The sequence below is a fragment of the Cyclopterus lumpus genome, chromosome 19 (assembly GCF_009769545.1).
Source record: "Cyclopterus lumpus isolate fCycLum1 chromosome 19, fCycLum1.pri, whole genome shotgun sequence".
Classification (NCBI taxonomy): domain Eukaryota; kingdom Metazoa; phylum Chordata; class Actinopteri; order Perciformes; family Cyclopteridae; genus Cyclopterus; species Cyclopterus lumpus.
The window spans coordinates 14,216,509-14,240,367 of NC_046984.1; the positions used below are offsets into that span (position 1 = coordinate 14,216,509).

Consider the following 23,859-nt stretch of genomic DNA (forward strand, 5'->3'; position numbering starts at 1 on the left):
TTACTACACGCGCACACGCCATCATCATCATCACTCCTCCTCCTCTCCCCAGCCCCTCCCTTTCCGTCTGTGCTCGCCTCTATCCTCTTCAGCTTTGCCTGCCTGTCAGATAGGTACTCCAGTGTTGGAGGCTAGGCTACCCTCCTCCCGGACCACATACGAGAGCCAGCCGCCGTCGTACCCCAAGGCTTGGGCTCCCCCACTCACGGTTTCAACCATGGCAACCACTGTGGTTACTTCCACCCGGTTTACCGACGAGTACCAGCTGTACGAGGAGCTCGGGAAGTAAGCAGCAGCCGTAACGACCCAGTGTGCATCGTGTTTGTCTTGCCGTCTTGTCCCCCACCCCCGCAACCTCGCCTCGCATTATGTCTGGTTAGCCAGCTAGCAGGCGATAGATAGCTGACTTGTGTAGTCTCGCGCTGTGTCGTAATACGTTGTCGGCGTGTGTTTTAAACGGAGGCCGTTGCTGCCGCGGTGCAGGCACGCGAAACAGCCGTCGGTGTCGGTTAGCTAACGGACAGCAGTGCGCGGACGTTCAGTTGCTAGCCAACCAGCTACCACGCTGATGTTGATTAAACTAGCCGAGTTAGCGCACCGGGCGCTGCGTCTTTTCACCCCTAATGGGGAGGAGTGTCGGTGCACTAACAGCTGTGTTAGCTGCCCGGTATTTTATGGTCTGCTAGACTCGCCAGCGGGGCCCTGGGAGACGTCGCCCTGTGACATTTCACCGGCCCAGAGGGGTCTGACAGCTCCGCGCTGGCTCCATAGACCTGAGGCTGTGGTCGCTGGCTAACTAGGCCGACCACTTCTTCTTCTTCTTCTTCTTCTTCTCATTAGCATCTGCGGGTGATTTGTGTCACATTAACCGTGTTGAACAACGTTACGTATTGCCCCTGGATCACGTAAAGAGAAAGTTGTGCGCATGCAGGCTGCACTGCGTTATGTTTTGCACAGTAATGCCGACACCAGCTGCCTCGATTATCGTCAAGTTATCAATAAGCGCTGTTGGTCTTAAACCAAAAAGCGATCGTGAAGCTCGGGCTGTCATAGCGGCTATTTGACGTTTACTGTGTAAGAGGCAGTGACGTGTTGTTCTCGGTATTTTGATGACGGCAAGAAAACCGGGCCACTACCTCCTCTGTTTCATCATCAGCAGCATCTGTTGTTCTTGGCCGGCGAAGGCTTTTTTTTTCTTCTTCTTCTTCTTCCTCTCTCCATCTCTCCATCTCTCTCTCTCTCTCTCTCTCCATCTCTCTCTCTCCCTGTTGTACCAGCGGCTGCAGGGCGACACTGGTCCTATAAAGATACACCAGCCTTAATTTCCAGCTGCCATTTCCACTCTCTGCCTAATAATTGAGTAATCGATGGCACTGATTGCACTAGCCACAGCACTGGCACACATACGCACACACACACACACCTACACTTCCTCCATCGTGGACCCACCGCTCCCGATCCTTCTGCAGACTGACCACTTACCTCAGCTTATGTTTCTGCGCCCGTTTGTTAATGCATTTTGCTCCGTCATAGGTTATTAGCGTCAAGGCACTGCCTTGTACTTCTGTCACCTCTCATTTACTGGTAAATAATTGAAACTAAGAGCAGAGCAGAGTGCAGCGGAAAGTAGCCACCCTCGGTATATCATCCAGAGGAGTGCAAGGCAGCCTTGCTCTTGCAAGAAAACTGCGTAGGGCCAAATACTGCAGGTAGTACAGTCTGAGATGGAGATGCCATGAAAATAATGTCTAATTCTTGTTCTGTGTTGTTCACAATTTAAGGATCACCACAGCAGCTTGTGGGTGAAAAATATGGAGCATTCATGTAGGTCAATATGAGACTCCTTGGAGTTTTATGGTGCACATCCTTTTCTACTAGAACAGATTTAAAACTAAACATTGTTACCTCCTTGAATGTATTAAATATTACCCATTGTATGCAGCACATTTGTTGGGCTAGCTGTTGCGAATTGAATTTTCCTGTAGGTTACATTGTATTGTGTGCCTATCAAAGATTAGCAAAAGTACTTGGCTATTCATTTATAATCCAATACTTAAACTGATATCAGCACTCATGCTTGTTATATCAATGCTGATTCACTTTGTTTTACACCTTCACAGGTTCTGCACACTGAGGCTGCGATAGTAATGACTGTACACTCGATGTCTGTGTGTCTGTGTGTTTCACATGTGCCACGTTGTGCATGTGAGTGAGGGGGATAAAGAGCATGTGAAATGGAACTGATTTTTGTCTGTTTATGTTCTTTCTTCTTAGGGGAGCTTTTTCAGTGGTGCGTAGGTGTGTAAAGAAGTCATCAGGACAGGAATATGCTGCAAAAATCATCAACACTAAGAAGCTGTCTGCAAGAGGTATGTTAACACTCACACTAACTCTAAAATATGCAGGTATGATTTGTGGAACTGAAGGCTCTGCGGTATGTCATTTTTATATTGTGATGGCTATCATTACTGGTATTCAGTAAAGTTTCTTTGAATTATATTGAGAACCAGTTTATAGATAAATCAACAAGCGTGATGTATTTTTGTGGTTATTCCAGGGAAATTGGTAAAGTGTTTCATCCTATTGATGAAAAATTGGGAGTGCTGCACTTGGTCAGGAAACTCTGCAATGTAATAAAAAAAACTAATAAGCTGGTGCTCTTTAAGGATAGGGCAAGTTCAAATAAAACAACAATGACTGTCCAGCTTACTTTTTCAATTAAGTCTGAAAAATATCTGAGGCACTCTCAATGTAAGTTAGTTATCCTTTTATTAAAGCATTGATGACCAATGTGTTTCAACTCAACAAGTCTTCATCAGGGTATGAAGTGTAATGAGGTCAGGTGACCTGGGTCAAATGGCGTGAGAGAACGACCCACTCAAACACTAATAAGACATGACGGTGAAAATATTCAAGTGAATTCAAACATGGAACTGACTCGCACACATACTGGCTAAAAGACAAAAGATATTAAATCACAAATTAAGGTCAATTACTGTAAAAAAAAAATATCAGTATGAAATGACAGTATCTTATTTATAATGTAAACTGTAATACTCCCACATACAGTGGCCTCCTTTTGATGGATTGCATCATGCAGATCATTAAACTGAACTTTGTTGCCATGGCTTACCAGAGATATTGAAGCAATAACTAATCTCTACTGATCCATGCCTTTCGTCTCACTGTATATATCGTCATATCGCCCAGCGTTATTGGAAAGTATGCACATAAACCATGAGTCCCATCATTCCAATGGCAGAGGCAGTTTTTTAATTCAATCATTGTCTGTAGGGAGTTCTTATCTTCAACCTTCTGATGGTTTAATGACCCTCTTTATAAACAGTATTGAGTAACTCTCAATCGCTCCTCTGTGGTATCATTAGACAACCACTGTACAATGAATTGATCCAAATTTCTAAGACGCTCTCCAGGGAAAAGGCACATGGATACTGGGACTGAAATAAAACAATAAGAACCGACAGGATATGAAAGATGTTTCTCTGATATCTTAATTATTGGTGCGTTCACGTAGCTCCACTGTGCACTCCTGAATTGTATTTGTTGCGTTGGTTGCTGTGCCTGCAATAGATCCACACCCACGTGCACATGCCTGGTGTGGCGTGCCATGTTGTAATGATGACGTGAGCTCATGGCAGTGTGTCAGAACCTCCCCTGGCTTTAGACGGAGATACTTAATTGCTTTCTCCTTTTTTGTATCTGACAAATTAGACCTGCACTCCTTACTGACATTCACACAGACACCTGGCTTTCTTTGTTCTCCTTTCCTGCACTCTCTCATATACCTCCGTGCCTATCGTTCTCTGCTGGCCTCTCTGCAAAGGGGGATTGGTTTGCATCGAGGCTAATCCAGTTATGCTAAATGTATCTCATCAACCACTAAGACCCCACGGATTCCATAGGCGCCTCCCTGTTTGCCCTGTTGTTGTCTGTGTCTGATGGCATTTGTGTGTGTGTGTGTGAGGGAGAGACCGAGAGAGCAGGGAGTAACACTAATAGAGTGTCTGTATTGTGAGGCATCTGTGAGTGTGTTGTAATACCCCTATTGTTCTATCCCTGCCTTGAAGTGTCCACATAGGGCAGCTCCTGGTATGTGCCACCAAGGAAAAGTAAGGGCTCAGCAGAAGAAAAAAAACGTTGGCTTTTTGCATAGGCAAGGCAGTACAATGTAGGCTTGTGTATGTGTGCACGTTTGCCAGGGAAGAAGAAAGATGGCCAGGAGAAGAGGCGGTGTTTAACAATATAGTCCTGCAAGGACATCAGCGACACTCCACACATCAGGGAACCAAGGTGAAATGAGACCGAACGTTTGGGTTAGCGAAGGAGACGACGAGGGTTTTGTGCAACGATAAGAATTGCGTTAGGCCGCATGGCTGATGCAATTTACACAAAACGTCCACACACACAGGCAGCCAGTGCGTAAGCAGGCAGCTTGTCTGGTAGGATTCTTTTTTTCTTTTTTTTCTAGACCAATAGGGCGAGTGTGACCTCACGCGTGGCCTGGTGGGTAAATCTCTCAAAGCTCTGGTAAACACTGCAGTAATCTGAGGAGTGGGGGGAGGGGTGGAAGGGAAAGTAAGTAAGTAAGTAAGTAAGTAAGTAAGGAAGGAAATTAATGGAGGAAGGAAGGAAGGAAGTGAAGGAGGCTGGGCGGGAGGTCGGGATGGATGTAGGCACTTGGCTGTGGGATAGTCCAGCCTACAGGCAGTTGGGGGTGGATGCGAGTGGGTAGCAGCGTACATAATATGCTCATACAATGCGCATACAAAAAACAAAAAAAAGATTCTCTCCGAGAGAATCAAGGATCTTTAATACAACCCTAGTTTGTAGTAAGTTTTTTTTAATTTTGTGCAATTAATTAAAATGAGCCAAGGAACGAGATATAGCCCATATAATTCCACAAAAAAACATAATGCATTCAAGTCAAAGACTCTAGACTGAAGGGGAAAAAACAATGTATTAGTTTTGAGGCAAATTGAAATCACTCAAAAGAACTCAGGAAATTAAGTCAAGAAATTGGCGTCTATTAGAAATTCTATTAATCGTATTAGTTTTACATGGCAGCGCACAGTGTGTTGCAATGGTGGAATGCAAGTTTCATTGTGCAGAAGCAAAGCGTTGTTTTATTTTGTTAATGAGTGAAGTGACTGAGAAGTGGATGGCTGCTGCATTGTCTACTGCAACACTACAGACTAATCCATTTTACCATAAAACCTCCCTTCCTCCATTCTTTTTTTTGTGTCTTTTGGTTGCATTATTGTCCCAGGGAAAAATTATTTAATTTGTCTTACTTTACTATTATTGAATGCTCAGCAATGTCCACTCAGTCCAGTTGGTTCCTGTAGCAAAACTCTTATTATTATTATTATTATTATTATTATTATTAATGGAAAACCTCTGAGATTCAGCAACTGATTATTTTCCAACAACCTATATTCTCTGTAAAACTGCTTTTTCTGCTGAAAGTGTGCTTGCAATTGTCTGTCTGGTTCAGACAAATTCTCTAACCGGGACGGAATAGGCAAGACTTTGGTGTGGCGGCTGCCACACCAAGAATATACGTCAGAACGCTGGGCGACGGTTAGCCTCAGTTAGCCACAGGCAAGCCATAGAACGGGTGGAGAAACATTGTGCGTGTGCAAGATTTATTCCTCTACAGTGGCAGTACATGCAGTTGGTAGGTGTACTATATTCAGAGTTTCACCAGATATTTAGGCAGACTTACAGTAACGTTAACTGCAACACACAGCAGGGCTCTGCACACGCTGGGAGGTCTTCTCGTAGAAGAGATGTGAGCTCATCTAATACACAGGAACCCACACGGAGATTGTCAAAGCTCCACCAGCAGGAAACATAGAATACATTAAATATCAGCAGAATGTACCGAAAGTAGCAAACTGAAATGTAATCTGCCCTTTTAACTGAAACATCATGTTTTATGATTATTAGGTGGTTACTACTGATGCATAAAAGTACAAGAGGCATTTTATTATTGCAGCTGGTTGGTATTGCAGCTAGTATTTGTATTTGGTCTCTTCCCTGACTCTAGCTGCTGGTTGGCGTGCTCCGACTAGCAGCTCTACGTCACCATCAATGCAACACTGATTTGGTGGCCAGTCGCTTGAGTGTCCTCGTAGAAATCGACAGTGTGGTTATCCTTTTTTAAATTGGCATATTTCTTTATTCATCAGGGACGAATGTGAAATGAACCGATCCTAGCGGAACGCTAACGCAGATCTTTTGTCTACTGAAAATGGCTCACGTGCACACAATGTCGGGCTGAATAATGAAGTGAAGCGGCCTTATTATCAGGCAGTGTGCTTACTGCCATTGATCAGAAACTGTAGGAGTCAGCTGATCGTGGGATTTTTGGTGCGTTGTGACCACAATGGCTTGTGCGTCGCGAAGAGGCAGATAAATACCCATATAATATAGACGTGCTTTTGCTATGTTAACATGTCTTACTGCCAGATAGGTTTGTCGGACAATTCCTCCCATTAGCCATTTGGTATTTTTAATGACTACACAGTCATATGCTACCATAAGAAGTGAGCTGCTTACTGCCAAAAGCAAAATGGCATAAACAGGTTTGTTTAATGGCTCTTAACTTGCATGTGAACGGTTGCTCACTACCGCTAGATATTCAAGTTGAAAAAGTGAGTATTGCACGGCTATCGGTATATATTTGATGCTGTGTTTGAAGGAAAGAAATGTAGCAGCAACCCTCGTTAGACATGCTCTACAAATTCCTGTGCTCGCCCAAAATACTGTCACATTGTCAGTATTGCGGTACTGCATAATGATGTGCTGTTTTGATTTTGTCAGTACTTCCCAGGCGGAACAGTTTGGATGTTAACTCGTCTCCAACGGTCTAAACTGGATCCTAGAGCTTTCAGTCAGATTGTCAAGTGTGGCAGTCAGAGGGGCGTGTTTGTGTGTTTTGTACGCATGTGTTTGTGTGTCAGGCCCTCTCCATCCTCCTCAGCTGATGTAAGATGGCTGTGGGCCCGCCCCGTGGCAAGGCAGATGGCCAATTAGAGAGCAGCAGGAAGTGCCAGTAATTACCCTCCAGCCCTCTCTTTCCTGTCTTCTTCTACCACACACTCTCGCACCAACAAATAAGGAGATTGAATGAATTAGTGAGTGCTGCAGTGACACTGCACCAGGGTAGACGGCTATACACACACACACACACACACACACACACACACACACACACACACACACACACACACACACACACACACACACACACACACACACACACACACACACACACACACACACACACACAGGAGCTGTGATCCACTTCTAGCAAATGGACGTTCCATGTAATCCTCCCTCGTTCTCTCTGTCTGTCTCTCAGTCCTGCGTCACTGGTGTAATTAGAAGGAGGGTCATGTCTCTCCCTTATTCACTCGCTTTCTCTCAGACGAGGGAAATCTATACCTGCAGGGAAGCGGAAGGTGGATGTGGAGAGTGTCGCACCGTGTCAGACAGCTTTTAGACTGCAGCTTTATAACTATTCCAAGTCAGCAACAAGTTAGAGTCTAGTCAGGCGAATGCAGACAGTGACGCTGCTTTTTATAATGTGCTCTTATATGCTGTATTGCGGTTGGAGATGAACAGTTGGCTACGTCGGTGGATGATTGCCCAGCAGCAGCATGTGACTTTTATCCGAGGCTGTTGCTGCACTTTGAAAATTAATGCAAATCTTTGTGAGGCTGCCTCTGTGTGGTGTAATCGCTATAAAGCTGTTGGGTTGAGTTGGCCTCATCGCAGTGGTAACACACGCGCTGACACACACACACACACACACACACACACACACACACACTGAGTCATACAGTATCACCACTGCAGTTACCCCAAGTCACCTTTGACCTCAGCTGCATGGCTCCCAAAGTGATGGGAGGGAGTTTTAACAGTCATGTGGTTGACGCGCCAACGTCTCGTACAAACACGTGCATGTGTGCACGCACGCGGCTACAGGGTTCAGTAAAATCATCAACAAGGATGTTGGTTTAGACAGGGTGTGTGTGTGTGTGTGTGTGTGTGTGTGTTCTTGCTAGTATCCTCTCCCAGCAGAAAAGCAAACACTCCAGTTTTGTATAACTGGACCTCGAACTAACCCCTTTGCACACACATGCAAACTTGTGCACTCATTGTAATTGCATCACACAGTCTCGTTAATTTTCACAAACGGTTTAATAGCCTTAAATTAAACCAAACCTGTGGTCAGCAGAGCTCTGCCTCAGTGCACCTTGTGACTGTTACCAATCAGAGGCAGATGCTCGGCTTCAACAACTATATCACTAATAGGTTTGTGCCTAAAACATTTCCCTTTGCATCCATGACGCAATAAATAATTTATTTCACTTTACTGGATGATGTAGTCTGTCTCATTGTGGCGCGGCGTACCCCCAACTCCGTCCCTCCTTTTCTGCGTTCCTAGACATTTAGTTAATACGAAAAAGCACAACTGCTAACTTGACCTGAATTGACCTGCTACAAACTTGTCTTATCTTATTATTGTGATTTTTTTTAAACACGCTGCTGAACAATTCACTGCTCTGTAATTTAATGTCTTATACTTTTCTCTCCTCAGACCATCAGAAGCTTGAGAGAGAGGCTCGTATCTGTCGTCTGCTGAAGCACCCCAACATCGGTGAGTTTCTGTGCACGTGTAGCAATACCGGTGCCGGCGTAGCGCTCTCGGATAATGCTGTGCTGATATGATATTTGATATCCGTAATATTGTTAATCAAAATTAATATGTTGAGTGTGAAAGCTCATCCCTGACTTTTGACACAGTAGTTTGATGAAATAATCTTAACTCAAAGGCTAGTTTAGTGCACCTTTTTTTTAATTGGTAAGAGGAACAATCCCGTATCCTGATTGTAACATTTACATTTTTACATCCCATTGATTCACATGTAAGCGTCATAATCGGAACCTCTATCCCTCTGTGTGCATTGAGAAACGCACATATGCAAGCTGGGGTTCACTTAGTAGATATTTACTTTGCAGGTTCTTTTTATAAGTTGAGTAACAGATTGCATAAATCGGAAAAATAATTAAGCTGCATGAGGATTTTGTGTTCTACATTGTGCTTACTAGAGGTAACGGATCATAAGCACAACAGAAAAGGGGAGCGAATATAACTTTTAGAGATCCCTGATCACGTTTCTTTGCTGCCGATCATTGATGATCCATATTGGCCGATACAAATTCCTTTTTGTTTTCATTATTCAGCTGTTCTACAAGACTCCAGACTATTTTTTTTATTTCCAACTTCCCAAAAATTATTTCAAGCACTCTTTAGTTTGTAAACCATCACAATTTCAAAATGTTATCTTTTTCCTTTGTTAAAGTGTTTATTTTTATAAACGCACACAATTCAATTGCTAAGGAAATAAAAGTTTGTATTTTTATTGAATCTTGTCATTAATTCATTATGTATTATAGATAGTGGTATGAAGCTAAATGGCTCATAATTCATCTCTAATATCTATTTTATATTGATATTAAAACATCTCCTTTAAACAACTGGATTTATTCAAATCTATAATAAACAAAATTGTATGAGATTTCATCTGAACACATTAGAAGATTATTATTTATCTTTGCCCAATATTTATTTTCACAGAGCATAAACACATCATAATGTAATGGATTGTCCTCGTCAGTTTAGACACTGATTGGGTGTTTACAATGTAACATTATCAGAAATCTGCAACTAGAAAAGCATAAATGTTATGAATGCATATTTTGCTTAATATTGGCAGATAACGATCGTCAATAAAACTTTATTTCACACTGATTGTTGACGTTAAAATGTAATTAATACGCGGTTCACGTGCATGCTGAAGCCGTTACGCCACTAATGCTAACATGGAGGATCATATGGGGAACATTTTCAGAAACTTGAATTATATATTTATGTAAACTGGCCCATTTCATTTCCATTCATCAAGTCATTGAGACTTCTAAGATGCTATGACTTTCTTTGTTATTACTCATATATATATATATATACATTTTGCACAAGCCTTATTAATACTAAATATATTAGTAAGCACATAAACGTACTAGAATATGTTTAGTTTAGAGACGGCAAAGGAGTCTGTCGTACAGTGGAAGGGATGGCTCAGGAATGCTTCCTGTGGTTATAATGTGAGTCTTGTGCAAATAAGTGGTTCAGTTGTCGTGACAACAGAAACAAAAGGTTATGTAGATGACATCACCAGCACTGCCTTTTAAACGCATAAGTAAACCCAGTCAGAGTGAGGTGATGGCAGGTCTTCCTCGTGCTGACTACAGATCTCTGCTCTGCCTCCTGTGACGAAGCACCTCCTGCGTCACACTTCTTTTCTGGACTTTCTGGTTTTATTACTGGTGACTATCGCAGCGCTTAACCGTTCGCTAATTGTGGAAATGTGTATTGCAGCGGCGATTAGAAAGAAGAAATGCATTGTGCTAATCTAATGGAGATGTCTAGAGGAGATGGGTGTGAAAAGGTCAGAAAGGGGTATAATATGACCAAATCAATGACACCTTCCCCACTGCACTCCTTATTCCTCTTTTCAGCGTGTCCTAGTTTCCCCCCCCACACACACACACACACCCTCTAGTCCCCCACCCCCTCAGGCACTCATTCGCCCCCTCGCCTACTTTTCCTGTTCCCTTCGCCTCTCTGTATAGATGTCTCTCTCCTGCCCTTTCTCCTCGTTTTGACATATTTTGGCATTGTCTGCATTCAAACTTTGGCGAAAAGAGGGCAAAAAAAAAAAGACAGATGGAGAGATGAAAGCAGGAGGAGTAGGAGACAGATGGAGGGAGAGCGAGAAGATGGGAGGAGGAGGAAAGAGCAGTCGCTCTTGTTTCTTGCTGCAGGGCCATCCTACTTCATCTTATTATACAACTGATATTCATTTTACATAACGATAACTGTGGCTCCTCGTCACTAAACCTAAGATGCATCTCGGGTCCTCTCTTTAATGCCGGGCTCCCGCTGCCTCTATCCTGCTTTGTCATGCTCCTGCTGTATTGACAGTAGGGCTGGGATGGTTACCGCATAACAGCAGTATCGTGGTAATATGAGCTCTCGACCAAGCACTCACTTATCCCCATCAGTAATCAAGAAACATTTCTGGGAACGAGCACTTACGTTATTTATTTTTCGTCATTTTCATTCTTTTAAGAAACGCAACATTTCCTACTCTCCTCTTAATCGCTGCCCACATCTGCAATTTATTTCTTCAGTTACTTACACAGTTCTGTGTACTGTCTTGCGCTGTGCTCTTTGTCTGTCTCCCTGGCAGACGATCAGCATTTTGCGTGAGAAATTAAGAATGGGGACGTCGTCTTCTAGTACCAGAGCCAGAAAGAAACGAGCTATTCAGTGTCCTGTTAAGTGACGTAAAACACCTACTGTAAATCCATTTCTATGATCTTACTTACTTGACAAACATTAAGTTAACTCCTCAGCAACATTTAGCTTTTGTGTCCACGGAAAATAATGTCAACATGACTGGTACTCTGACGTAAATACCCCCAAACAGCTGACATGTTTGTTGTTAGCTCCCTCGGCTATCTGGTCTACCGGCGTGCTGCTGACTCAATGCCGAACGTGTTACTAGTCATAACCAGAGGATTGAATACCGGTGCATCTCTAGTCAAGACTGATGTAACCACAAGCCCTGATCCGATTCCAAATGGAAACCTTTGTTGCATGTCGTATACCTCTATCTCACGCTCTTCCTGTTAATCCGCCTTGGTCCAGTTCTCTCTTCAACAATAATATTTCTTCTTTCTGCCTCACTGCCCACCCTCTTCTCTTGCTATCAAGTCATGGCAAAATGAATAATAAATAAATGCCTAAATAAGTGTGCACTTTTTCTGTCGACGCATACATTTGAAATATTTCAAGAACAAAACCGCTATAACAAGCTTGTTGTGATGAAGCGGTGCGTTTGACAGGCTGCTCCTCCAGTTTGAAGAGCATCGAACCTTCAACACGACACACTAGGAAGGTTTGACGCTCCTCCTCATGCAAGGAGTATCACTCGCGTTGTGCCAGATGATCTCAAGCTACAATCACAGTTGCTCGAAGGTTTTCGACAGTGCAGTTATCCCGATAGTCTCGAAATGTGCCACATAAAGCGTGTTCAATTTGAAGATGCGTTTTAAACTGCCAGTAAATTGACTCTAAGCTAAATTAGGGATGTCCCCATCATGCTTTTGGCCGCAGAAATGATTGTTGAACTTCAATGAGCCATCGGCTGATACTGATTGTTTTGTTTGTTGTTTTTAGCATCTGGTATTCAAGGCTTCAGACACCAAACCCAAAGTTAATTTCTTGTCAGAAATGTGACAAGATTATCATGATGATGTTATCGTTCTAGCTTCAATACCTTCACCCAATAGTAACGTCTACAGAGTGGAGCTTGAACTCATCGCAATGTACCTCAATGCAACTTCCGTTTGGTTACTGGAGCTCCGTTATTTGGCCGAGCAGGACTGAGCTAACTTTCCAGCTCTCCTCCAGACGATTACAACATGGCTGCTGGGTTGTTCCTCCCCTGCCCCAATCGGCGACGAGTCAGCATTATCGCTGATCTCATGTGTTTTCTGAATGTTGGTCGATAATAATCAATCGGTGAATTCTAAAGATAATGCATTTCCCGTCATCGAGATTCAGTTTCAATAGTGTGGGGTTTAACTAAATAGGAGTTAATTAACCACTAGATGCGCAGTCGCATCTCTGCTGTGAGAGAAATAAACTGATACGCAGCATGGTTGACATTTATTTCTCCTGCTCTGCCTTTTGGTCCATCTCTGTTAAAATATTTTTGCATTTAGTCGCAGCCTCATGGGTTTATGGGAAGGTTTAATAGCCAAAAACACTGCAGCAATTCTTTTCTTCTTTTTTTTTTAACCCAACTCCTGTCTCACTGCCCACCCTCTCTCTTGCAGTGAGACTCCATGACAGCATTTCAGAGGAAGGCTTTCATTACCTAGTCTTTGACCTGTGAGTATATTCTGAACACACACACAGTGACATTTAATCCATGCGTGCCGCTGCGGCTGGTTTGTAGAACAGACTTCTCTCTCTTGCCTCCCCGCCCCCTTTTATTCTTGCTTCCTTTCCCTCCCATTTCCAGGGTGACAGGAGGAGAACTTTTTGAAGACATTGTAGCCAGGGAGTACTACAGTGAGGCTGATGCCAGGTAAGCACTTCATACGGGGCTGGTCTGAACATTATGCACACATGCATATAAAATAATGATGTTATAATTGGTTTGCTTGTATTTGTCAGCAACATTATTATAATATTATGATTTGAATAGCCTTGGACTCCGGGCTGTTGGTTGGACAAAACAAGCAATTTGAAGATGTTAACCTTAGTTATTGTGCTATTGTATTACACAATATACACTATTTTCTTTACACTTTTTGTTGACATTGTGACATTTACAGTTTCACGACTTCCTCGCTACTTCCTCCCTCTCAGTTCCCCTTTTTTCTCCTGTATCTGTGGTGTGCAGCTTATGAAGTCTGTTGTGCACTTGGATTAGGGTCTTTGGAGAGGCGCACACACACACACACACACACACACACACACACACACCAACCCACATGGAATAAACCTCTCTCTAGCTGTGCCTGACCTTTGACCCATTAACCTTTCCGGAGATTTGACATGAACATGAGCCTCAAGTAGTGGCATCGTGGCACCACCGCGCATAGGACAGTGTGAAGGTGGTCAGGTACTGTCTTTACAGGACAATTTAACCAGACCCATCATGAGCCAACACAATCACAAGGCTTGTGTTAAAAACATGTTCACCAGCCAGTCTTTAGAAATAATGGTATTAGTAGCATCTGAATTGATGCCTCCATTATTAAAATTGCTACTGGGATAGAGATGTATTGACCGTGTCGTGTAAGGCCTCTCGCACGTGTTTCTTAGTATTGACTGTTTGAAAAATAATAGATTGTATAGTAAATGTTTGTGATGCAACTTAAGTTGAACCTCTACTGTCTTAAAATGCAATTGTTATTTTTCAATGATTTAAAACCAAGAAATCAGCAAAACCATGCATTTCTGCTGGGTTGCAGGTGAAGATTAAACTACACTGATATTGTTGGTATTATACTATTTTTAGAATTAGACTCCAATGATGGCTGTGTAGGATTGTTTCTGCGTATGATCCAAACATTTCTCCATAGTATTAAGTCTATTTTTATACATATAATAAATAAGTTTGTGTGTGTGTGTGTATATATATATATGTATGTATATATGTGTGTCTATCTATATCTCTCCCTCTCATATATATATATATATATTTTTTTTTTATATTTTTTAATTTTTTTTTTTTTAAATGTACATAATTTCTAGTTTCATGTTATTTATCCTGTAGTGAAAAAGAATGACGTCAGTCCCCCCTAATGAAATGCATCAGTTTCATAACTAGACCTTAAACACACTCTCAGATCAAGTTGGAATATGTGACATGTTTTTGTGTGTAATGAAAGGCACCAACTGACGCGTTTTCTCTCATTTTGTTCCCCTTTTCTCTCTCCGTAGTCATTGCATTAGTCAGATCTTGGAGAGTGTCAATCATATCCACCAGCATGATATTGTGCACAGAGACCTCAAGGTGAGTGGCTGCCCGTTGCCGTGACAACCACACACTCGCACACACCTCTGCTCGTGGCCATGGCAACACACAGATGGCTCTCGGTTGCTCCAGCCATCTCTTCATCTCTATCTTTCTGCATTTCGATTTCTATATTTTCCACCCTGCGTCCCTCTCCCATCCACTGTTTTTACCCCTCTATCTGTTCTCAGATCTGTCAGCTTGTCTGTCTGTGACCAGAACTCTGTGTCCGCTCATGCACGTATGTTCATGTTGAGCGCACAGAGATGGTGAGTCACGTCAGGTGGAGGGGAGGGTCTCTCACCTTTTGGCAAGGAAAAGACTCAAAGGACTCAAACGGCAAATGAGCACACACAAATACACACTTTGTACTGTTGTGAAGGGGGTCTATTATGAGAGAGGCGGTGAAGACATAGATGAACCTCAAGAGTTGCCACGACAACCCATGTGACATCACATCCACCCATGGAGCAGCAGGGGAGGGGCTTGAGGAGTCCTAAATTGCTGATAGGCTTAGATGCATAGAGTGGAGGAGAGCATCTCTGCTACCTCCAGTTTCCTCCTTAACCCAGTTAAAGGAGGTGATAAAAATCCTGGGAGGAAGGACAACAACAATATGTGTTGAATTGTACCTTTTCAAGCAGAGACTGCAGGGTGTGGAAAAAAATCAACCTCCACGGACGTCTTAGACACGTGTGGGCGGCTGTTGTGTGTGAGTGTGTGTGTGTGTGTGTGTGTGTGCGTGCACGCTCTGTATTGGAGAATAACACTGTTACCTCGAGCGCTGCCTCTGATTTGTTGGCCTTTTATCCTGAGTGGGCTTTTTACTGTGGCCATTTATGTCCTACTGCCCAAACAACGGCCATTTAGAACGCTGCCACACACGCTGCCGCTCGCTAAGTACACTTTCCATTTAGCATGCAGTCTGCAGCGCTGCCTAAATGACTCCCCGAGTGGTTTCCATGGCTACGAACATAGGCCCATATAAGGCGTTGAGATTCACAACCACTCATCTTCTTTCCCTCTACATCCTCCGTCTTTCCATCGCTTTCTCACACCTTTACCCCCACACGAGCTGTGGCGAATACATCAATTATAAATATTTCTAAGAAAGCTTTGCTGAAGATCGCCTGTCACTATCCGTCTATCACTGTCTTGATCTCTTGTCATACATTCTGCTTCACCATGTGTGTGTGTGTGTGTGTGTGTTTGTCTCACAGCCTGAGAACCTGTTGTTGGCCAGTAAGATGAAGGGAGCTGCAGTGAAGCTGGCAGACTTTGGCCTTGCTATTGAAGTGCAAGGAGACCAGCAGGCTTGGTTTGGTAAGAAAACATAAACATAAACAGTGACACACACACACACACACATGCATTAAATTTGCTGGACCATAACCTGATCTGTTATTGTATCTGGGTGTTTAGCCCTCGATTGTTTTTCATGTTTAAGTGTACAAGTCGGTGCTGAACAGACGGTCTTTCCGACAGTACATCTGTAGAGCTAAACATCCACTCTCCCACTTGGAAGCCAAAGAATATTTGAGTAAGCATCCAGTTAATGCATAGGCCATTTTGTCTTTGCTAACAGCCGAGCTGCCAGCCCTTGGCTGACTTTCCGGGATGATTAACGAGCATTTGCTTGTGACTCTACACGGTCATAATCTGATCTTGCATTAGAGTCCAATAGGTCACTATCATCTGAACCATTCACATAGCTGCACAAAGGCGTCGGTTAATCGTGTCCTCTGGTTTGTCTGGCCGGCAGGGTTTGCGGGCACCCCTGGCTACCTGTCCCCCGAAGTCCTGAGGAAGGACCCCTACGGCAAGCCGGTGGACATCTGGGCTTGCGGTGAGATTTGGGCAAAAAAAAAACGACACAAACGTCAGACTGTGGACATTTTTATTTGGTCAAATTAAACAATTTGTTACGGTTTGGAGGTAAAGTAAATAGTTGATGATGAATCTGAGATTAACATTTTTTGAAAACCTCTTGCAAAGAAAAGAATGCATTTTGCTGTGCTAAATTTACTATATTCGTATTGTTGCTTCTTGCTGCAGGCATTTTAAATGCAAAGCATAATGAGTTTACTTGAAAAGAAATATGCTAAATTAATCCAGTTGCTTTTCCTAATTTGGGCTGTAACATGTACCATGATCTCTTTTTCTCTCTTTGTATTCTGTCAGGTGTTATTCTCTATATCTTGTTAGTGGGATATCCTCCATTCTGGGATGAAGATCAACACAAACTCTATCAGCAGATCAAAGCTGGGGCATACGATGTAAGTGTGCTCTGGGTGTGTGTTCGGTGTACACTTGTGAAGGGTGCAGTGCAGGGCTTTGCTAAGCAGTTTTTTGAATGTTTAATAGTGTCCAATTGAGAGCTGGTCCAGAGCTATTGATCCTATCTGGGCCTCCCTGACGCATTGCAGAGGTGTGTGTGTGAGTGAGTGAGAGAGGGAGACTATGAGAGAGACGGAGAACCAGAGAGGGGGTATCCTCCTTTCTCAGTCTCTGGATAATCAAGTCACATAAAGAGACACACAGCCTATTTGTAGGTAATTTACTCTGACTAAAAACACATTTTAAAGTATACTGGAACAAGTCCTGTTGATCCAAAAACAATTAGCAGTTTTGTTCTCGTATCTACACAATTTTGACAAATAAACCCGAGACTTAATGTTGTGGATTAGCCAGAAATATGCAGACTCCTAACAAGACCTTAAGGAAACATGTATTGTTTCCAATCCCCCTTCCTTCCCAACTGTTGCACCTATTTTCTTCATGTTTCCCAGTTCCCGTCCCCTGAGTGGGACACAGTGACTCCAGAGGCGAAAAACCTGATCAACCAGATGTTGACCATCAACCCAGCCAAGAGAATCACTTCCGACCAGGCCCTCAAACACCCCTGGATCTGCGTAAGTATTCACAGAAAACACAGAAGAGAATTATTGGACCGACACAGAATGTTACAAATGTGTGCAAAAAGTCTTAAAATAACTACAATTCTGTGCAAACAGATTTGTGTTTTATTGGTTTGTTTGTGTTCCTCTTGCAGCACCGTTCTACAGTGGCGTCTATGATGCACAGACAGGAAACTGTCGAGTGTCTCCGCAAGTTCAACGCTCGTCGAAAACTCAAGGTACCTAATCTTAAACTTTGATTTGCCACCCTTCTGTTTTCAGGACGCCTTGATTATGTGCTGCTCTGCGTTTCACACTTGTAAATCTTCTTATTTTGCCGTTTAGAAATGAATCTCCCTACTTTTGGGGCTTTTTGATATCGTAGCATTGAGTATCAAATCCTGTTGAGTACTCAAAGCTGGGGTGAAATATCTGGTTAATTTGTAAATGTATTTATACTTCCCAACGTGAGATATCACTTTGGCATGGGTACAGAAACATTATTTTTATATCGACAGCAGTATTGAAACCCGAGCCCAGTTGCTGCAGTTTGCATTCACAGCCGTACATGCCGACTAATTTAGTTATTTTCAATAGTGTTTGGATAGAAGAATGTGTAATTGGACTCGGAGATGTGAAGACGTAGCGTTAACAAAGCATCTCACCAATAATACAATACATCACATGTTTTTTTGGATAATTAGATACTGTTTGACAGAACAAACGAAGAATCAAATCAGCCTTGACTGGATTTGGCTGTTGAACAGAACAAGGCTGTGTTGAAGACGCTGCTGTTAAAAAAAAAAAAAAAAAAAAAAGCAGAGATAAAAATATATTACTGTCCCATTAGAGATGAAGACGGGAGCAGTGAAGAAAAACTGAGATCCTTGCACTCATTAGACCTCCCTCACTTCTCTCTCCTCCTTCCTCTCCTCCTCCAGGGAGCCATTCTCACCACAATGCTGGTGTCCAGAAACTTCTCAGGTGGGTGTGCCCTTCGCCCTCAGCCTCCCACGAAGCACATGCAGAGGGGGAGGCGGAAGGAGAGCGGATAGAGTCCTCTGCACCTCTTTTAACCCCCTCACCACACACACACACACACACACACACACACACACACACACACACTCTCACCCACTCATCCTCAAAATAACAATATGTTTTTGTGTGTGCAAAGGAGTTTACTTGCTTACAACATTAAAATGGATTCAAAAGTTACTTAGAATCATGGTAGAAACGATGTGTTGGTAATGATTATGATGAGTGCATTTCATCCTGATATATGTGAGCAGGCTAACATGTGATATTATTTCATGTACCAGATTATATGTCGGTGCCAGTTATGTTCATGCTAATGTATCTCTCCCTGTGTGTGTGTGTGTGTGTGTGTGTGTGTCCCTCTTCTCTGCTGCCCGTGGAGCTTTTGCATGTTTTGAGAGGGAAGCCTAGACTTTTAAGAGATTTTTATGTTGGGGGCAAGGTGACTGCTGAGATGCTGTGTTTTTATCGCAGTCTGCCGAGAGTGCCTTGTTTTCGTTGAAGCTTTGTTCTCATCCTCCAAGTAATTGGCCAGTCGATGGCTAGTGATTTCAACCCTGGGCCTAGGAAACCACAGGGGTGCACGTCTTTGCTTTAGCCCTTTTCTGTCAAACCTTGTGACCCGTCTGGGCTGCAGCCAGCACGCCCTGTAGCTTTCTAGGCCCACGATTTGAACAACGTGAGATCAAGCTGCCTAATTTGATTAGCTCCTCCCAACTGTAGCATTTCTATCCAATAGTGGGCCGGCAGCATACCAACTCTGCTGCTGCCGCCTCCTCCACGGCCTCACTGGCTCAGGAAGGTACGTCCCAGAGACACGCCCATCCACTTCCTCTCCACACACAGCTTACTTCTTGGGTTCATAGGACAGGGTGGGACCCCATTATAACCCACACACTCCTGCATGCAGCCTCTACCAGCATCTTCATTGACATTCACAAACACATGCATGCATACTCACACACATTTCTGTTAATTTAGGGTCATATAGATACTTGCTTTCTTTGCTGTTGGGTAAAGATATCACATTTTATGCACACAATCATGCACATCAGCATCACTTAATGTTAATCGATTCAGTTCAACCTGCACTCCGAAGTGCTTATTTCACATTTACACCTCACCACCACTCAGCCTCGAGCTTGTAACTCCCATTTCATCTACCAAATTAGTTATATAATTACTTCTAGCTAGCTCCATCCTGACTTCCAGCTGACCCCGTACACCCCTGTGCTCTCCCCTGGCCGAGCACAGGGCAGACTGGGGCAGGGGATGAGGAGGGGCATGTATTTCTGGGGCAGGGAACTGACAATGCAGGGGGCCGGCAAGAGCTGGGTTGGCGTGCTGCCATCGTCGAACCTGGGTCTGGTGGGGAGGGAAGAGGCGGATGTTGAGAAGCTGGGGGAGATGCTTAGACCGAGGCGGAGGATGGAGGTGCTGCCTTTGCTGCTGCTGATGAAACCATCACCGTTGTGCAGCCTTGCTGATGAATACCTTGAGGTAAAAGGCATCCCAAGTCTCCTCTCCCCCCTCATGAGGACTGTTTTAGTACTTTCAAAAAGGCCTCACTGTCTCTTCGAAGGAATGCCACAAACCAACGTTTGTAAAATACCCATGAACAGAAGGATGGTTCCCTTTTGTTTTGAAAGTACTAAAATCAGGCTCAGCGCTCAATCTGCTGGGTGGTGAAGGTCGGCGATTCCGCTGGTGGCTCCATGGATCGAGTACTTTAGAAACAGACACTGTGGAGCACTCTGGATTTCCTGTCACCTTTCTTTTTTTTCCAGACGTGAAAATCTTCTTTGCTCTACAGTGTACATAAATCTCTCCATAGGTAACTAGGATCTGTGTGTAGGTATGATAAAAGTGAAAGAGGAGATGAATCAGTGCTGGTATGTGTGATTGGTGCGCTGTGGTGGTTTGACTGTCAGCTAGAGCCCTTCTGAACGCGGGGCTTCCTCACAAGGACCGGACCAAGTTGGCGGTTTTGTAAGTTTTCGTAAATCCCACGTGTGACGTCATCATTCCAGAGTCGACTCCTCAGCGCGCCTTCTTTTTAATCGTCTTTTGGTCCTCTGATGTCACTCATTTATTGCAAAATTCTTGTATTTTTTTTATTTGTATACTGCTTCCTTGCACATTTCTGTAGAGTATGGCTGAAACGAGGCTTGGCAGTTTGCTCATGATGTTCCTTTTTATTTAACGACATTACAGCAAATGTGTGACCGTAATGTGCATTTCTGTAGGTTTCTCGTGAGGCGTTTGCCTTGCATGTGGCGTCCTGTGCGGTTGTAACTCGTAAAATGTTCTTGGGAGATAAACACTTGAGATGCTCTCTAATCCGTCCTTATCTGTTTATCATGAAGCTGGTATGTGTCTTTTGAGTGGTGCACCCCTCCCACTGAGGGTCATCTTGACTTCTCCATCACGTCATGTGAAATTGGTGATCATTCTCTTGAGGAAGAAGTGAAGGACGGATTTAAGAGAGCATGTGAAGGTGGTGTTCCCATGATGTTACAATTAGCGCCTTGATGGCTATTAGGAGGTTTAGACGTATTAAGAGCGGATGTTTGTGCACTGAACAATCGGCTGTCTTTTACCTGGTAAAGGAATGAAAATGTTTCTTTAATATATTTTTATATATACAGTATATATTTTTTTCTTTGAATGCTGCATGACCAGCCCAAGATAGCTGTGTCGAAGCGACAGCCACAATTAAAGAGCACGAGTTGTCACTTGATATTGTTTGCTGCTGTAAATGCTGTGCCCGTTATCTCCACTCCTGTATTGAAATACTAAGACCTCTCTTTCAACCCTCCCCATCTCTCCCCCTCTTTCCCTCTTCCATTTCTTTTTGGAAGGTAAGAAACACAAGATAAGACTTTTGGAACGTGTGTCGATAGAAAATTAGAGAAAAGGAAGTAACTGACAGTTGAGAGCTTTTAGACTGAGGGGGGAAAAGAGACTGGGGCCCTTAAAGGAAATCGATGTTTTTACATTAACCTAGCTCATTGCCATCAACCCTGGCATCAGTTTGAGTCTCACCATCACTCTCTTTTTAGATCTGGGGTCTTTCAGACAGGAAATGGATTTCGGAAGTTTACTTTGCTCTCAGGTTACTCTTTTTTTCCCCAGATGGCAATGAATGGATTATGATGAGGATGTTTTTTGCAGAGTGTAGCAGCTTGTACAGCCAAAGGAAAAAAATGCCCAAGGAATCCATTAAATGCATGTTATTCCTTGGGAACATCTAGACTTACTCTGCCTTTTTTAAAAGCCCAACTACGGGGGTTTCATAGATATGACAAATTGTAGGTTTAGTTTTTTGCTTAAGTTGTGGATTTCTATAAAAGCTGTATGGATTAGTCGTCAACAGTATAAAATGTACCCGTTTTTCTTTCCATCATCCTTGTGCTTTTCTTTTTTTTTACAGCATGCAAGAGTTTACTCAACAAGAAATCAGATTCTGCTAAGGTAGGTCGTCCTGTCCCTCTATATTGTGTCCGGTCTCTCCTCCATTAGCTGACCCCCTTTTTTTGCCTTCTGTTCTTTTTCTGTACCTCTCAGTGACTTGAAGCTCACATTATCTTCCTGGTATTATGTGGAGGAATATCTTTTTCATACTGTAATTATATTTGTCAGTTTTAATACAGGGTTTTTCTTTTTTTTGGGTTCAAATTTCCCATTCCTTTTTATCGGGGTTTATTCACCACCGCAGGGTTTCTCAACCTTTCTGTGGCCTGTTTTTAGATCCCATTCCTAGATTCCCATCCAAGTTTGAGAAACTCTGTTTAACAGTTTATTCCTCCACTTTCAGTCACAATATTGTGCGTAATTAATGATCCGATAACAACTTCTTTTCTTTTTTTAATAATGTTGGTTTTATTCATTCACCTTCTCGTCTCAGTCAGAGGTTTGCTACTCTCTTTTCCGAGCAGTCTCCATCATCCTCTGCTGCTATTAAGCGTCTCCCTCCTCCCTCCCCCTCCCTCTCTTTCTCCCCTGCCCCAGGGGTCTCTCTGTGCAGTTAAGTGGCGGAGGCATAGAGAGTTAGTGAGGCAGTTAAAAGGATGATCTAGAGGCCATTCTGTGGCACTCACCCTCTCATTTACCCTGTTAGCTCTCAACAGCCCGGGAGCCTCGACCAACATTAGCCCCATTCACTAAAAGGCTTCTAATTCTAATGCATCTACATGTGTGTGTGTGTGTGTGTGTGTGTGTGTGTTTGTAACGTATGTGTTCACTTTGAGTGTTTGCGTTCTCGTCCCAGCCTTCTACCAACAACAGTAAGAACAGTATAGTGAGCGCCATCAATGCCATGAAAGACACCAACATGGCAACCAACGCCCAGATGGTACAGTAGGCCGCCGCAGTGTTGGTTCCCCGCCTCTTAACCCCAACCAGTAGTTGCTTAGTAGCTCGTTGTGCCTCACCCTCCATCGTCATAGTTGCTGCTTGGCATCCTTCGTCTACCACACAGGAGATGTTGCACCGTAACATCCCCTGACCCGGCAGTAACCTGCTCTGCCCATTTTACCCCCCCCCCCCCCCCCCCCCAGGTGCACGTGTACCTGAATTGTACATATAACTTTTTGGAAATTATTAAAAATGCTCATTACTTTGAATCTCAGGCTGCACACGTGCACTTTTTTTTAAAGGTTTTCTAAAGAGCATGAACTTAACATGATTGTGTGCCGCCGAAGTGGCAGCACAGAGAACGGTCCTGGCTGGGATGATCTCTAAGTGTAATCTATTCTTATCTTGAAATGGCCTCTGTGGTATTCGCTTATCCCGTTGCTTAACCAGCTATCCCTTAACTTCCCCACTAAGGTCAACACCGCTTTGCAACCAGCGACCCTAACCTCCAACCATGTGTCCCACCCTGTTTATCCTGCCATCATTACCATCCCCATTGACATCCTTAGAATACTGCCGAACTTCTTTCATCGCGCTCTCGTCCAGTACTAGCATGTTGTCATTTTAGGATGCTTTTAATAGCATGCATTGCATATTAAATATTGTACCAGTATGGATACATAGTACAGTGTCTGGTCTGGTTAGGTAGTGCTTCTCAACTGGTGGTGCAGGACCCCAAAGAAGGCCATGGGTAGGCCCCATATGACTGTAATTAGATTATTGCATAGTTGTAAATGTATGCAAAAAAACATATTATTGATGCTCACTTCAAAGTAATGTGTCCCCCCCCCCCCTTGTATGTTTTACAACAGATGCAA

At 43.4% G+C, this 23,859-nt stretch overlaps 1 protein-coding gene across 14 annotated transcripts in view; it reads left to right on the forward strand.

Moving 5' to 3' along the window:
* The first annotated feature begins 52 nt into the window (after positions 1–52).
* LOC117748632 (calcium/calmodulin-dependent protein kinase type II subunit gamma-like) overlaps positions 53–23,859 on the forward strand; it is a 32,641-nt gene continuing 8,834 nt past the window's right edge. For 4 of the 14 annotated variants that reach the window (XR_004611615.1, XM_034558577.1, XM_034558579.1 and 1 more), the window contains exons 1-15: positions 53–285; positions 2,275–2,369; positions 8,630–8,689; positions 13,000–13,054; positions 13,188–13,253; positions 14,618–14,690; positions 15,911–16,013; positions 16,453–16,536; positions 16,872–16,966; positions 17,480–17,602; positions 17,743–17,826; positions 18,529–18,571; positions 19,365–19,427; positions 22,059–22,099; positions 22,896–22,979. Coding sequence is in view for 13 of the 14 variants with exons in the window: in XM_034558577.1 (XP_034414468.1) it covers positions 218–285; positions 2,275–2,369; positions 8,630–8,689; positions 13,000–13,054; positions 13,188–13,253; positions 14,618–14,690; positions 15,911–16,013; positions 16,453–16,536; positions 16,872–16,966; positions 17,480–17,602; positions 17,743–17,826; positions 18,529–18,571; positions 19,365–19,427; positions 22,059–22,099; positions 22,896–22,979 (1,137 nt within the window). In the remaining variant the exon portion in view is untranslated. The remainder of the gene's footprint in view (positions 286–2,274; positions 2,370–8,629; positions 8,690–12,999; positions 13,055–13,187; positions 13,254–14,617; positions 14,691–15,910; positions 16,014–16,452; positions 16,537–16,871; positions 16,967–17,479; positions 17,603–17,742; positions 17,827–18,528; positions 18,572–19,364; positions 19,428–22,058; positions 22,100–22,895; positions 22,980–23,859) is intronic. The other 10 variants (XM_034558578.1, XM_034558590.1, XM_034558586.1 and 7 more) reach the window with 5 other exon arrangements.